This window comes from Schistosoma mansoni, chromosome 1, assembly GCF_000237925.1.
Source record: "Schistosoma mansoni strain Puerto Rico chromosome 1, complete genome".
Lineage (NCBI taxonomy): Eukaryota > Metazoa > Platyhelminthes > Trematoda > Strigeidida > Schistosomatidae > Schistosoma > Schistosoma mansoni.
Window position 1 is genome coordinate 10,185,427 of NC_031495.1, and position 15,583 is coordinate 10,201,009.

At 35.1% G+C, this 15,583-nt stretch overlaps 1 protein-coding gene across 1 annotated transcript; it reads left to right on the forward strand.

Moving 5' to 3' along the window:
- Positions 1-1,415: 1,415 nt before the first annotated feature.
- On the forward strand, positions 1,416-9,870 carry Smp_073510 (protein kinase; the record flags this gene model as incomplete). The annotated part of the gene is made up of 6 exons (XM_018793208.1): positions 1,416-1,447; positions 4,084-4,202; positions 5,394-5,638; positions 7,117-7,269; positions 7,431-7,649; positions 9,071-9,870. 6 exons carry the CDS (start codon positions 1,416-1,418, stop codon positions 9,287-9,289), a joined length of 987 nt encoding a protein of 328 aa, XP_018647744.1. The 3' UTR covers positions 9,290-9,870.
- Between the last annotated feature and the right edge of the window lie 5,713 nt (positions 9,871-15,583).

The following is a 15,583-nucleotide window of genomic DNA, read 5'->3' on the forward strand; positions in this document are numbered from 1 at the left end:
GGGCACAGTGCTGATAATTCAGTTGGTGTAACCTACACGAATTATTAGCTTTATTATGTGTTTTGAAATAATTAAGCCGATTAAAATTCATTCCAAACTGGTAATAGTTTTGGGTAACAAGATCTAGGTGTCGAAAATTGTTCATTGATGAGTGGGTGATTGTTCCTATGTTCATCTGGAGAGCAATAAGTAGTGATGCTGATCATCTTGACCCCCAAGCCGACCGAGATGAATTAGCTAAATGGCTCCAAATTCGGGGCCCAGAAATCATTTCTAGAATGAGTGTGCTCATGTATATCGAACAGGTTAGTAGAGACCAGTATATTATCAGCGGTACATCACTTTATGCGTGTAGGACTGTAAAGACCTAAGGGTAACAATAAATTATGCCTTCAAAACAACTGTTCGTCTTAACACAGCAGCTGCCAAAGGATTTTGAGCATCATGGTCACTTCGCCGAGTACTTATATGCTTTGACGAGGGGATGCTTCGGATTTTATAATCCACTATAGACCATCAACGTTGATGATCTATGTCGAATAATTGGAGACCTACTCGAATTAGTATGGAACGTTGTGATGAACCAGCTAACTTCAAAGTCATACCTTGCAGTCAGTATCAAACTTGGATTACCCCTTCGACATATTAAAGTACTATGGCTGCTTTGAAAAGTGTATAGCGCAAAGGGCGTGATTACTTAAATATATTAGTAAGAATGAGTAAAGAGATGTTAGTGAGACCACCACTTCATGGGCCAGTCCATGGCCTATGATTAAATGGTTGGCGTGTGTTGTCCTTGACTTTAACAGGGATCGATGATCTGTTCGTTATTGAGTGCCAGATGATTAGGCTAGAGCTCAGTGACATTCAACTGCCCCAATACCACCTATATAAGACCACACCTAGAGTACGGTGTCCAAGCAGCTGATCCAAGCCGTTTTACGGTTACCGATACACTTGAGAGTCCTACGTGTTTAGGAGCAAAGTTACCGAAGGGTGATTTTCAGCTCTCTTACGACGGGCGCTGAAAACACCCGGACATTTTCCCTTATCGTACCACAGAATAAGAGGTGACTTTATATCGGAATTCCGTACCTTTAATGACTATTTGGACGTTAATACATGGCACATTTTTGCTCCTTCCAGAACTGATGATCTCTAGGGCCATAGCAAGAAGGTCCAAAAACTTAGAGCGGGGTTCCCTCTTTCTAATCAAGTAGTCGGTTTCTGTAACGCCCCACTTGAACAAGTGGGATCAGCCCCATCAATAAATGTTTTTGAGAATAAGCCATCCCTTCACTGGAAAAATGTCGAAAGGATTAACACAGGTCTGCCGACTTACCATCTTTAATATTGAGGTCAAATTTGTGTTTACCCGCGGTTGTTTCTTAGATTAGCGCTATAGTATTTTGAGCATGCCGGTTAGCAATGTGGAAGTACCTTCTCTGTGAGTATCTAAAATTCTGGACATAACTTTAATTTGAGTCTATCTTTGAAAGGCGTTTTTCATTTTAAAAGTAATGAAATATATCATGCTATCCAGATTAGATTCAGATTTTCAGATGCGTGTATATATATACACGCATCTATATAGAACAGACAGCCTAGGGTCTATATCCTTACTTTTCTAGTATGCTCCTATGACCGTCTAGCCTTCTCTTAAAGCAGTCGATTAAAGGTGAGAACACCACTGCTTCGAGTAACAAGTTCCAAGGATTGATGATGATGTGAAAACCTGTATGCCACGGATATTTTATTCGTTATTGAGATGTCTTGATCTGGTAGGAAAAAAAGAGAGGATATATTACGTCAAAAATCAGTTCCTAGTGTTCTTTACGACAAAATCAGGTCACCTTTTAATTTGCGGTAGTATACAGTAAAGTAGTCTCAAGCCGCTCTTTGTGTTGTAAGCCCAAAAGTTCATGGATTGCACGGGCAGCTGTCCTCTCCAGGATATTGGAGTCTTTTAGACCAACTGACCAGAATATCTAAATCCGCCCGAAATGCATGTGCATCTGCTTGTCCTGTTATTTCTCTCCAGATTTTCACATCGTCAGCGTATAGTAGCATTGGGGACTCAACTATACTTGGGAATTCATTTACATACAGTACAAAAGCTGAGAACCTGATACAGAGCCTTGCGGAATATATCAAGTAGTGTAAGTCAGGCTTGGACACTTCTTGATTTTACATAACTTGGTCATTTAGATTCTCTTGGTGATTACGCTTGCGTCTTCTTAGATCTCGGGGTTTGATCTTCTACCATGTGGTCCACTTATTAACGTGGAATAAGCGTATGAATAGTCCTGTTTTACGAAGACACTGATCACAGTGAGTAACAATACCGACGTGTTTGGGATGGGTTTCTCTCCCTTTGAAAACACGACGTTGATCTGTGTTAAGTCCGAAACTAATGATTAGGAGTGAAATAGTTCAGTGGGTCGACCGCTTCGCTAGTCGTGGGAATTCCATCAGTGAGTTTATGCCTGGCAAAATCTCAGTAAGGAATGCATAAGGTTGGGTTGGTTTTACCAACACTTCATTTAGGTAGTCGAGGTGCATGTGATTAGGGAATGTGTTACATATACTCCACCACCACCTATTTCGACGAGTAATGCTTGGTAATTCAGAAGTAGGTTTAAAGAAAGCTCAAATTAGAACGTGGCATCAGTTCATGAGGTCATTTACTGGTGAACTGAGCTTTGTTATTTGTAGTATGCATATTGAGAGTCTTTATGGTTATGGTAGCCAATGGTTGAGGATAGTTGATATGGCGCTTGGTAGATAGCATTGATGAAGCTTTATTCACTTTGTTTTTTTCCATATTTTGGGTTTTAGAATTATCTCCGAAACTGGAGCATTGTATAAAAACAGCTGGTTGATTTTCAAATATGACGATGTGCTGTGAAAAGTTTAAATGACTGAAACCGAGTTGATTTCTTAATTGTCGTCAGACGATAAATTAGACTAGCTTACTTTACTCTGTTTATCATTACGAAGATCTGAGGTGATGTGATTGCAGTCTTCAAATTACTGACCGGTGAATTTAGAGTTCAGATGTTCTCACTTTGCTTGCCTTCTAGAACAGGAAATTTGCAAAGGCATATGAAAATGTCCATAATCTCTAAATCAGTAATTTGTTAACTGACTACCTACTTTCTAATCATATGGAATTTTCTGCCATCATAACATGATAACTTTCTCTGTTGATGTATTCAGTAGGTTGATTCAAATAAAAGTCTCATCATTAGACATATGAGATGGTTTCAAGCATCCGGTTCTATCTCATTGAGTATTAAGATATTTCTTAGAAATTTAGGACGTGTTAAACCAACTTTAGTCAGAATAAAGCAACTCTTAAAATACTTCTGGAAGAAGTGCATGACAGTCAAAGGATTCTTTTGAATTTGGTGGCTGCTTTTAAGCCTTTCTTCTGCGTATTCTATTGAGGCGAATACCAATCAAGTATTTTCCAGTTAAAAGGATAGGAGCTGTTAAATTGCATCAAAGTTCGATTGCACAAATTGGTATGAGTATTCAACTCAAGATATTTGAGGGCTAGTGAAAGCACGTTACTGTATTTCCAGATTTATAATTATGGTGTTTCTATAGAAGAGTAGAAAGGGTGGCATCATAAAGTGATACAACTCTAAATGTGAAGTGAGATTGCGTAATAATCAGGGGGTGAGAGAAGAATAGAAAGATGAGAGTAATCCACCGGTCAGAATTATAATGCCTGGTGAAATGGTTGTCTTGTAGCAATGCTAAAAGCACTAAAGCTCTATACCCGATTTTGATGGTCGAACGAACACTGATAACAATAGTGATAAAACATAACGATGATGGTCATTGTTATATTCATTTAGTTCTTGTCTAATAAAAGTCTTTACCAAATATTTTCGTTTGGCTATGAATAGTGGTGTAAGCTTTTGTCTGTCTTGCGAATACGAATCAAACTCGGATAATACGAAGCTCATTTTATTTACGGACTTTATTCACCAATTAATTAATCAAGTGCTTTTGATGCAAGAGGATCTTGGTTCAAAGATTTCCGACATTCATGTACTTTCTTTATTTTTATAGACAGCCAGTGCGTGATCCTGTACTGTTTCCCTTGGGATTAAAAGAAGAAGCAAAAATGTTACTAGGTTCTGAGGACATTACAATACACGCAAAGGATTTACGGAAGATAGCTCATCTAGGTGATTCTTGTACATTTGTTTCTACTATTTTAATTTCCGATTAATCCCTTATTTTCTATTTATATGTATTTTTCGTGCGATTAAATGTCATTTTATAGCTACAACCACGTTATCTAGGGTTAAGTTTTGTAAATCTTAGTCCTGTTGATTGCCTTCCAACTGATTTCTGTCAAGGTCCTCATGGTAGCACAAACGTTAATTTTTCTTATTATCAAATTATTTTACTTTATCAACATACCTGTCACTTAGCTCATTGGATTTGTTTTTCTTTCCTAATGGTTAGGAGTTAAGGATTTTTGAATCAGTCGCTGAATATTGATAATGATTTTACGTGTCTGCTGAAATTCACACCTTTCTACCGCCTACTATGTTTTTCTAGTTTATATATTCGTATGATCCCAACTATTGATCATAACATGTATACTGCGTACAGTTGTAGTGTTAAACTGATGTAAAAATAGACCAGTTTATTTCATTCACTATTTCAATAAATAAAATTCAGCATACAACTCAATAGAATTTCAACACTGTTCTTTATTTTGAATCGGGATGAGCCTCTCTGTAAATTATGTTTCACTTTCTTAACATATGTAGTTCGGCTACGTTGAAGGAGTTCTGTTGCATGAAAACCGGTGTTAATGCAGTGCTGTACTGTTCAATCAATTTTTCAATATATAAACTATCATTCAAAAATCATGATTCGATTTATTTACTTAAGATATAAGTATTCATATAGGTTTGGGAAGTAGCGTGCGACACATTTTGGTTAAATCACTGCGACTGCCAAAATCTATTTGTTTTAACTCGGTTAATTGTGAAAAAGTGTGGATCAAATCCTGTTATCTTGATTATGTTATCCAATATACGTTGAATCTACCAGAGTCTGATGAAATATCGGTTTTACATAATTTAATTACTGTACATGTAATTCATCGGACAGATAATGATACACGGTTATTCGTCCCTCACTATCATTGAATAAAGCTAATATGTTTCTTGAGTTAATATATCGATATTCAAAATTTCACCACATCCAGATATAGTTATTGATATATACGGCCTAACAATAATTGTATTCTCAGCGGATAATTTACGTTAATTAATGGGAATACTTGATGATTCTCTCCTGCATTCATTCTTCATCATGAATTTGCTTGAATTTTCAGTAACCATTTAACCTCTATTCCTTAGGCTCCGGATATTATGGAAGAGTAGAAAAAATGATCCATACACCCACGTCACACGTTTTCGCTGTCAAACACATTTCCGTCCATCTGAATTACCTCTCAAGACCCCTTATTTCTCGAGAATTGGCTGTTGGAACCCGCTGTAATCACCGTTCTGTGGTTACTTGTTACTGTGGTCTGTTTTGTGAAGGTGATGTTCTTATTGTTATGGAATTAATGGATACATCTTTGGACAAATTATTAAAAAAAGTGAGTTATTTCCAGATGCGTGTAACATTTTGTATGATTTCGTTTTATCACTTGACGTTATTATTAAATTAAGTCATTTCAGGTTTCGAATTCCGTGTCTATTTTCATTTAGATTCACTTCTTGTTTAATATTTAAGTTCTAAGCACTTTAGGAAGATTTTTTTCTCCAGCAATTTAAGAGCGTTTTAGTGCCAGTTTGCAACCTGTGTTTATGGTGTAAACGGACATAGGTAGTGTATCGCAGGAATCGGAAGTGGGATGCTTACCAGCAGATTGAAATTGATAGAAGAAGAAAAACAGAAAGCAATCGGGATAATAACAAAATTTAAAGAATGATGAAGTAAGTAAAGGACAACTCATGAAAGATACGCAAATGATGTATTTAGTGTACGATTACCATATTTTACAAAGGAACTGTTTGATTTTGCATAAAACAATAAATTGGTTTACCGTGCTTATATTTTCGTTCACTGTGTGTCTAACGTATTCGTGATAGAAAATCGGCCTTATTCAACCCAAAAATCACATCACTGTCGATGAGTGACGAAATAACGGTATATGTAAAAGTTTACTTGTCTAATGGTTAGGATATATGTTACATGCGTCCATCTGATGTTAATTTAATTTTCTATTCGGACTATGGTAGGGTTGTGCTGAAAAAAGTTTATGGGTGGTCAAATCAAAATGTGATATAAATTTATCATGGCAATCGACTTCTTCCATGAGCCGTGTAGAAAGTTGCCGACTTTCTGACTAAAGCTTTACAGATAATCAAACTAGTACCAGACTTCAAGGTATCTCAACATGTGTTGTTTTGATACACATACATGAGCACTTCATTTTCTCCAAGTACACGTTGTTTGTCTCTAGTTCTTTGCCACTGATAGCATAATTGTTTTCGTTCCTTTTCTTTTCTCGTTTTATTAATTTCTTATCACCCTAGTTATATGATATATGCCAGCTTGGATAGGTATATTCTAGAATCTTACTGTAATTTTGTCTATCTGTTATTTTACCAAGTTTTCATTGATTTGTGTACAAAGCACGAGCTTTATACTAGTTATTTATCAACCAACTCAAATGGAAATGGAGTTCACGTTTTGCGATTCATTATTATGACTGTAAAGTCAGAACCCTGTTCTGTTATCTTTAATAAATATATTGTTTGGAAGCTTAATTTTGAATCTTAATAAAGTGTCAGCGATTGCTATTAGGAATGAGACCAAGATAGAGTACTTTCACAAAAAATACCTTTCAATGTGTATTCATTTAATATTGCTAAATCACAGGAATACGCCACCTCTTTTGGTCGAAGTGAGTTTACCAAACAGTAATCATAAGTTATTTTAACATTTATTTCTCCATTGAAACAGACAAAGTACGGTAGTTTTATGTTTTAAATATTTGTCACTACATGCTGTAATGTTGGGTTATAAGTGGATATATTCACTTTCACTTTCCATGATTACTCTTCTTAGGTTTACAACCGTGGTCGTACTTTTCCTACTGACGTCCTAGCGTACATTGTGTTGTCGGTTGTTGAGGCTCTTGAGTATCTACATCAACTTGAAGTTATACATCGTGATGTAAAACCTTCAAACATGCTTGCAGATTGTCATGGCCGAGTTAAGGTAAGACAGAAAGTTAGAAAAATGTGCATTAACTATTATCTTTAATTATGTATTGTATTTTCTTAAATAAATTAATTGTTTGTGATACAGGAATATTTTCAACCTTAAGTTCAATTACTGTATAAAATTTTAAACCTTTTTGTTTCCGTTTGGTGAATAAGGTTTGTGATTTTGGAATATCAGCCGATTTAGAAAATTCAATTGCGTTAACCAACATAGGGACAAGAGCTTATTTAGCTCCAGAGCGAATTAATACGCGAGAGAATGAAGGATTTTGTATTCGTTCAGATGTATGGTCACTTGGTCTAAGTGTACTCGAATTAGCAACTGGAAAACCTTGCTATCCTCAATCGCAAAATGTATTTCAGCAATTGGTCCAGGTAATTATGTTTTTTAATGTCTCTATGATTCTGTAATCATCTTTTACTCAAATTACATCATATCAAATTCACTAGTACAAAACTCGACAGTCCAGTTTTATCTAACGTTCTTAGATCTTTCTTCATCGATTAGCACACATTCCGTTCGTATTTGGAAGTTTATTTTATTACAAATAATTACATTCATAGATTAATTGCTATCCCGTTCATTAATCGATGTGATGGCGATTCGGAGCTTTTTAATTAGCCATTTCATCTGAATACGTATATTACTAACCAATTACAAATTATTTCAGTGGTTTACTAGTTAATAATATAACTTACGTCAAAACTCTGATAGAAACTTTTTCTTCAATTGCTTATTTTATGCAAATCATTGTGACAAAATACTTAGAAATTTAGGCACTATCATATTAGTATGATAACCAAAGGCTTTCCAGCTTATTATAGACTGTCACATTTAGGTTATATTGTTTTAAACTATGATGATGATCTCCATTTTCTTTTACCTGACGAATTAATACGGATTCTGAGTACAAGTTTGTGGGATCTAGCGCCAATGTACACCGGACGAAGTAGCTTGGAATACACAAATGATCCAATACGTATAACTTTGTCCCATTCATCTTCGACGTTCTTGTCAAACATAGGCGGTATTCTCAACCTACAATAATTATTTGATTGTCGTTTGGACGTCTGAACGAAGTTTTTTGATGACATTTTTATCCACCACCAAATAAGCGAGTTAGTCAACCTATTCAACCATTTCATTTTAACCGTTCAAATGTGCCTTAGTAAACGCACCCTACAACATCATCTTACACTTAAGATATGAACCGTCTTCAGTTTCTCCTTCATTGTGTTCAGATGTTCTTGTTTGTAATCAAATTATTTAATAAATGCTACAGCGCAAGCCACATCTAGAATAAATGATCTAGAAAATTCCTATTGATTTGTGATATTTTTGAGATCTGCTAAAAAAAATAGTAGGAACTATTTTGCTCAAATAACAACAAAAGAGAATAGTAGAATAAATTGTTTTGGTTGAAAGGTGATAGGTTATTTCATAAGTTTTCACTTAAAATTTCAGTAGCATAGACACATGCGCATGAATTATCGTTTAAGATTTATAAAAAATCTATGATTTTCGCCAATCCAATGAAAGCTTTACCGCGTTCTTATCAGTAGGATCTAAAAACTATTCTCACAATGTTATATCATACCAGAGTAAGCGCTAAGATGTATAGCCTATCTTGAAACTCTTGATTGGTTCAAACAATTCTATAAGTTGAATTTATAAAAGATTATGTGAAATATCAAAAACCAAATCAATAAATCATTTCTGTGTATATCCATTTCAATTTGTCAATTATATGATTATCAAAAAAACTATAATCTCATTTATGTGGTTTTACTTTAAGGTTGTTCATGAACCATCACCACAATTGCCAGAATCAAGTTGTTATCCGAATTCACTACGTAAATTCATTGATTCATGTCTTATGAAGAACAAGGATGATAGACCGAATTATGTTCAACTATTGGAGTCAGAATTCTTATCAACTGTTGACGCTAAAAGTGGTCAAGAATCATTTAGAATATTTTTAGCAGATTATCTTGATGATAATGAAAAATGTTAATGATTCATTATAATATCCGTTGTTATTACTGATAATGATGATGTATTAACTTACTTAAAAAGTAAGTACATGTATAAATTTTCTCAATCACATCATAAACATCAGGTTATATGTAATAGGAATTACTTTTTCTCTGCCTGCTTTCATTAACAAAAATTGTTTACCAACCTATATGTGATACATTCCGTTTTTTTAATTTCCAAATTTGAAGAGATTTTCTTACTCCTTATTTGTCTATCAGTGATGATTACAAACTAATCTTTTGGACAGCCTTGTTGTTATTGCTTTTATCTTGCCAGCATATATATATATATATATATATATATATATATAATTCTCATATATGTATATAATTTCTGTCACTGTTCTCGTTTAACATTAAAATATCAGTGGTAATTTCATCTACCATGTAGTTTTGTCGTTTTATTTTGCTTTTAATTTTGTCTTCCCAATCTTGACTGTTCCTATAAATAATTGGTTTGACCACTACTAGTCAGTAATGATAAACAGATGAAGAAGACATTTTTAATATAGCCATTTTCACTGTAGTGGGATTTTATTAAATTTATTATATTAAAATGATTTATGCTTTTCTGTTAACGAAAGATTGGTCATGAATATTGAATGTAGTCATATCCGTTAATACAGTATTAGTTACAGTTTTTTTACAATAATATTATTTATTGAATTCCTTGAGAAAATTTGTTCGTTAAATTATTATTATTATTATTATTATTACACTCAGCTTGTAAACACAGAGCCCATGTTAAGTTGTATGGCATCGAAATAGAAAATCGCTTCATTTTTATGGTATTTGGAGCGAACGGCACTGAGTTCGAGCCCCGGAGTTAACACCAACTCTGAGACGCGGGCGCATTCAGCTGACGAGTCCCAAATAGGACGAAACGCGCGTCCTGGATTCCATAACTAGCTAACATCCATCCTTGCGTATAATGCTTGTGACTGAAGGCAACATCGAAGCAATCCGCACAGGATGTCAATAAGAGACCGATCAATTTATTTATTTAAACATATAAACATTGGTACAAGGGGGCACCAAATACATATGCACCACACAATAACAATGAGACTAGTGGCAGTTTTTATTGGTTTGTGTGAGGGCTGGAATACTGTCCTGGTGCCCAAATCGAAGCAGATTGTTTTCTGAGAAGGCCACTACCCGAGCATTTGACCTGAAGGCAGTGGAACAACTTTAGGAGATGCGGTCCCATGGTAACCGGTGACCAACGATAAATTCATGCTCCATTCGTTTCCTCAGGATCCTGGAACCTATGTGCACTGTTGGTTTGTAATCAGGGTTTTTCAACTCACCTAGGTAGATCCTCTGTATCCACTAACCCGGTTAAAGCCTCGAACATTCGCTTTTCGTCCTTTCAATTTCGTAAGCAACACTCCTCGTGACGAGACCGATCCATTGCAGTCCTAAACATCAATATGAGTGTGCAAACAAACAACACAAAAATAAATTAATACTTGGGGACAGTTGGTAACATTACTCTATTTATAATTCTTTCAACAAATACTTTGATAACAACTTTCTAATACAAAGGCAAGGACATCTGAAAAAGTTATTTTTTGTTGAAACCATTTTTCATATTAATCACCAAATGACCAATTGTTTTTATGTAATAAACTAATAAGATCATAACATTCCACTTCATTGATTTATTTTACTAGCTCAGACTGAAATCTATTTTTTTATATTGACGACTAAATTTTTTCACGTAACATTATTGTTGTAGAAGTTATGGTGTACATATATGTTTCATTATTTCACTGAAAGTTTTGTGATGTGAATATAATAGAAGAGACGACGAATTTTAACGACTGATACATCAGAGCTTATGACAAATTGTCGTCTGACTTCACAATTTCAAGTGGTGTCCGGCAAGACTGTTCACTATCTCCATTTTTGTCTAATTTCATCGTAGATCTGCTGCTGGAAATGACGATCGTTGTGTAAACTTTGAGGAATTGATCTCCTTCCAGGGAGTCCAATTATCGACTTAGAATACGCAGATGACATAGTCCTGTTTGGTGAAGACGCTGATAAAATTCGAGGTCTTTTGGTAGCACTGAACGAGAATGCCAGGATGTTTGAGATGCGTTTCTCCCATTCTAAATGTAAATTGTTGCTTCAGGACTGGCTTGCGTCAACATCTGAACTAAGGATAAAGAGTGAAGAAGTCGAACACGTCGACAACTTCACTTATCTTGGAAGTCTGACCAGCCCTAATGGGTTCGTGTCTTGCGATATCTGTGCACGTATTCAAAAGGTTCGTTTGACTTTTGCCAAGTTACGAGACCTATGGCGAAGGTGAGTTATCCGTCTACCGATTAAAGGACGAGTATACTGCTCAACAGTTCGTTCTGTTTCATTTTACGACTGGGAATCGTGACCATTAAAAGTAGGAGATATTGGTAATTTACTAGTATTTGACCACAGATGTTTTAGAATTATTGCTCGCATCTGTATGGATCACTGGGTAAATAATAGTGAGGTCAGACGCAGAGTATTAGAGAATGATGGTAAATCAGTTGATGATGTGAATCTTCATCGATTGAGATGGTTGGACCACGTATTACTTATGCCTAAACACCGATTACCATGACTCACAATGCTGACTAGTATAGGGGATGGTCTGAAGAGAGTTAGAGGCGGCCAAATCAAAACGTCGCACCAGTCCATAAAGCCACCAACTTCTGGTGTAAGCCATGTTGATAGATTCAGACTACTTGGTTGGGGTCCGCGTGACTATTTTAACCAGTGGTTGGAGACTCTAGGTGACATGGCTCAGAGTCGATCACAATGGCGTAGTTGTGTACACTCATTGTCTGCCCTTAAACTGTAATATTAAAATTGTTTTATGCCTTTCTTTCTACGAACTAATTCTTTCTTCCTCCATTATATCCTTATACACAATCTTTCTTTTACTTATTCATATCATTGAAGTAACAGGTTCTATGAATTCGGTGTTCATCTTGTTGTGCCAATGAGGTGTGGCAACTTGGACCGATGCAAATGTGTGCCTGGTCCTATGTTGTCGCTGACTGACTGACATTTGAGAATATGTATAGTTCATAAATAATAAGTTTACATAGGATTAAAATGTACAAGTTTACTGTTTCCCGTTAAGAAATTTCATGTATTTCAATGTTTCAATCTCTACATATTTGATTCTAATCAAGTAAATCACGAGAATAAGACTAGATTCATGCATCACAAAGTACAGTTCTGTTAGTATTTTATTATTCTCCTAAATATGAAATGTGTTGAGGTGTAAATGATATTTACATATAGTTTGTTAAATGGATTGTGTGACTGGTTGGGATTATGTAAACCATTTGAACAGCAAGTACTTGTTTTTCATAGTACAACCATCACAGGACTACAATAAATTCCTTATCATTTATATGTTTTAGCCCTTGTGAAAGATAACAACAATCCATGCAAAGTAAATTAGTAGATTTCAAGCAATCTATAGCACAGAGTAATTTTTCAGTAATACCGTCTGAAATTGATCATATTTTCCAATCAGGCATACTAACAATAAAACTTTATGAGTCGTTTTAGTTGGTCTCGAGTATCTGGTTTGAACATACACGATAATTGTACTCTATTATTTGACACTCAACTTTTTATAGGGGGAAATTAGTCGTACGAAAGTAGATGCATTTATTTCTTCCTCTTGGGTATTGATCTTCATCATTACATTGTACGTTCTATTTTTTTTAAAGTATCATCAAACATAGGATGAGTTCACTCAGCAGTGATAATGATCATAGACGACTGTATAAAGAGGCAGCCACGTATGTTGTAGTCTTCATTATTATACGAGCTTTCATAGTGCAAAGAAACAGATATTCGACCCTGACTTACTTTTCAGCGCTCATCAGATTAGTTGTACCTAGAACTTTCAGTAGCTGAATCAACAAACAGCTGACCGAATGTTCTGCATATGATATTTGAAGCGTTGCAAAGTGGATTGTTTAACGCTGCGCCTTAATCGTAGTCTCAGCTTAGCCTCTTAATTTGATTGTTTATCGTTTTCTTTGACACTTAAATCAAATTCAGTTTGTTTCCTTCTTGAGTTATTTCCGAACATTCGATATTCTGAACGCTGATGTTACCTTTAATTGTGAATTCTGGAACCAATAAATATTGTTTAAAGAGTTCTGAACGTTCAACGGCAGACAAAGTTCAATACGGAAACTGGATCTACAAAACATGCTATTCAAAACAGAAATTGAGCACGCTTGCCAAGTATTGTTTATAGTCTTGATGTTTGTTTGCATTCACAGAATTATGTGTTTATCAGTCCACCGCTTTCCATATTCATACCTAGAGGCGATCCTCCTTGTTTCTCAGTGATACTTCCCAATTATATAAGATTTCCCATTACTCCTAGATTCTGGCCACTAACAATGTTTTTGTTGTGATGGCCTTCGAGAAGCACGACGGAGCCTCCAGAAACCTAAAGGAGCAGAAAAGTTTCCACACAATCAGAACCTGATGGAGTTTCTAGAATACCAACGTGGCATGCTGCGACTGAACGGTAGTCTAAATTTCCTCATTGCGAACTTGCTGAACTATAATGATGTTATAGATAACGCTAATATCTATAAGTACCCATGATTTTATGTATATTTTAGATTCTTACCGAAGAATCACCTCCCGCTTCTGTCTTCCGACTTACGATTGTGGGAGTTCTATACGTTTGAGTGATCTTAGTTGTATATCGTGTTCTGCGTTAATCAAGTAGCGAACGTGACAGTTTTGTCTTCTGATCTTTTTTAAATTTCAGATTTCTGCTTTCTCCTTGAAAATCTTTAGACCTACTGCTACCATATTAGTCAAATCCTTCTATATTTGCTGCGAAGTATGAAATAGGAAGGTTGGGTTATCTATAAATTCCGGATTCTATAGCTGCATCCAAGCTGTCTATTTCATTTCATGCTTTCGCCGACGTATCAATGTCATAAATTTCCTGGCAATTAAATGAAAGCAAAAAGATCATAGTAAGCAGCCATGTTCGACACCAGTCCTCACCTGTAACAGATCTATGATCAGCCTTTCATACATAACTATTCAATTCAGTCTATCGTAGGAGTTTTATACCCATAGTTCACTTTATCGTTTTGAAGAGAGCAAGAACAAAGATTCTAGTTGAATAGCATGAATCCATTTTATTTCGTTTGGTTGTGGTCAGCTGTTTACAACCTGTCATATTTAAAAACAATTAAAATATGGATTTAAATTACTTACATGATGGAGTTTGGTTGGAAAATATGTCGAAGATATTAGTACAGTATAGCAAGAGCTTGAGTAATTTTTATAAACTTACTTACGCCTGTTACTCCCAATGGATCATAGGCCGAAATTTTATAAACTGAATATTGTAAATAAATATCTTGTATAAAATGACATTACACAAGATTGATCGTGGCAAGAGTTCAAACGGCCGGAAAGAAGTAATTATACAGTGATAGAAATAAAATGAGTGAAGCTGAGTTAATATAATAAGGTTACTTATCTGGAAGATGAAGCTGTCACTGTCCGGCGTTAAAAACCTGATTTATGCGTTCAAAAGATGGTTATTAATCTTTCCTTGTTATGATGACAAATATTTCTTCGTTACATCTTAAAACATTTTTTTAAACTCGTGCATTTATTACATTACTGAGTTTCTATTTCAACAGTCTTCCACATAAGTAACCATATTAACTCAGTTTCACTCATTTTATTTCTATCACTGTATAATTACTTCTTTCCGGCCGTTTGAACTCTTGCCACGATCAATCTTGTGTAATGTCATTTTATACAAGATATTTATTTACAGTATTCAGTTTATAAAATTTCGGCCTATGATCCATTGGGAGTAACAGGCGTAAGTAAGTTTATAAAAATTACTCAAGCTCTTGCTATACTGTACTAATATCTTCGACATATTTTCCAACCAAACTCCATCATGTAAGTAATTTAAATCCATATTTTAATTGTTTTTAAATATGACAGGTTGTAAACAGCTGACCACAACCAAACGAAATAAAGTGAAATCATGATATCGTGGGAGAGTCATATAATGGTGAGGATTTTCCCAGACACTCCATGTTGTCAAAAAATACTCCACAAGGTTCTTTCCGTCACTGATTGTTTTTTCAAAACTGAGAAGGTCACCGTATAATGAAGTGATTCATTGTACCAACTAGACGATTATGATACGCTGTTTCGACCTAGTCATTATATGACATATCTTTATGTGAACGAGTTTG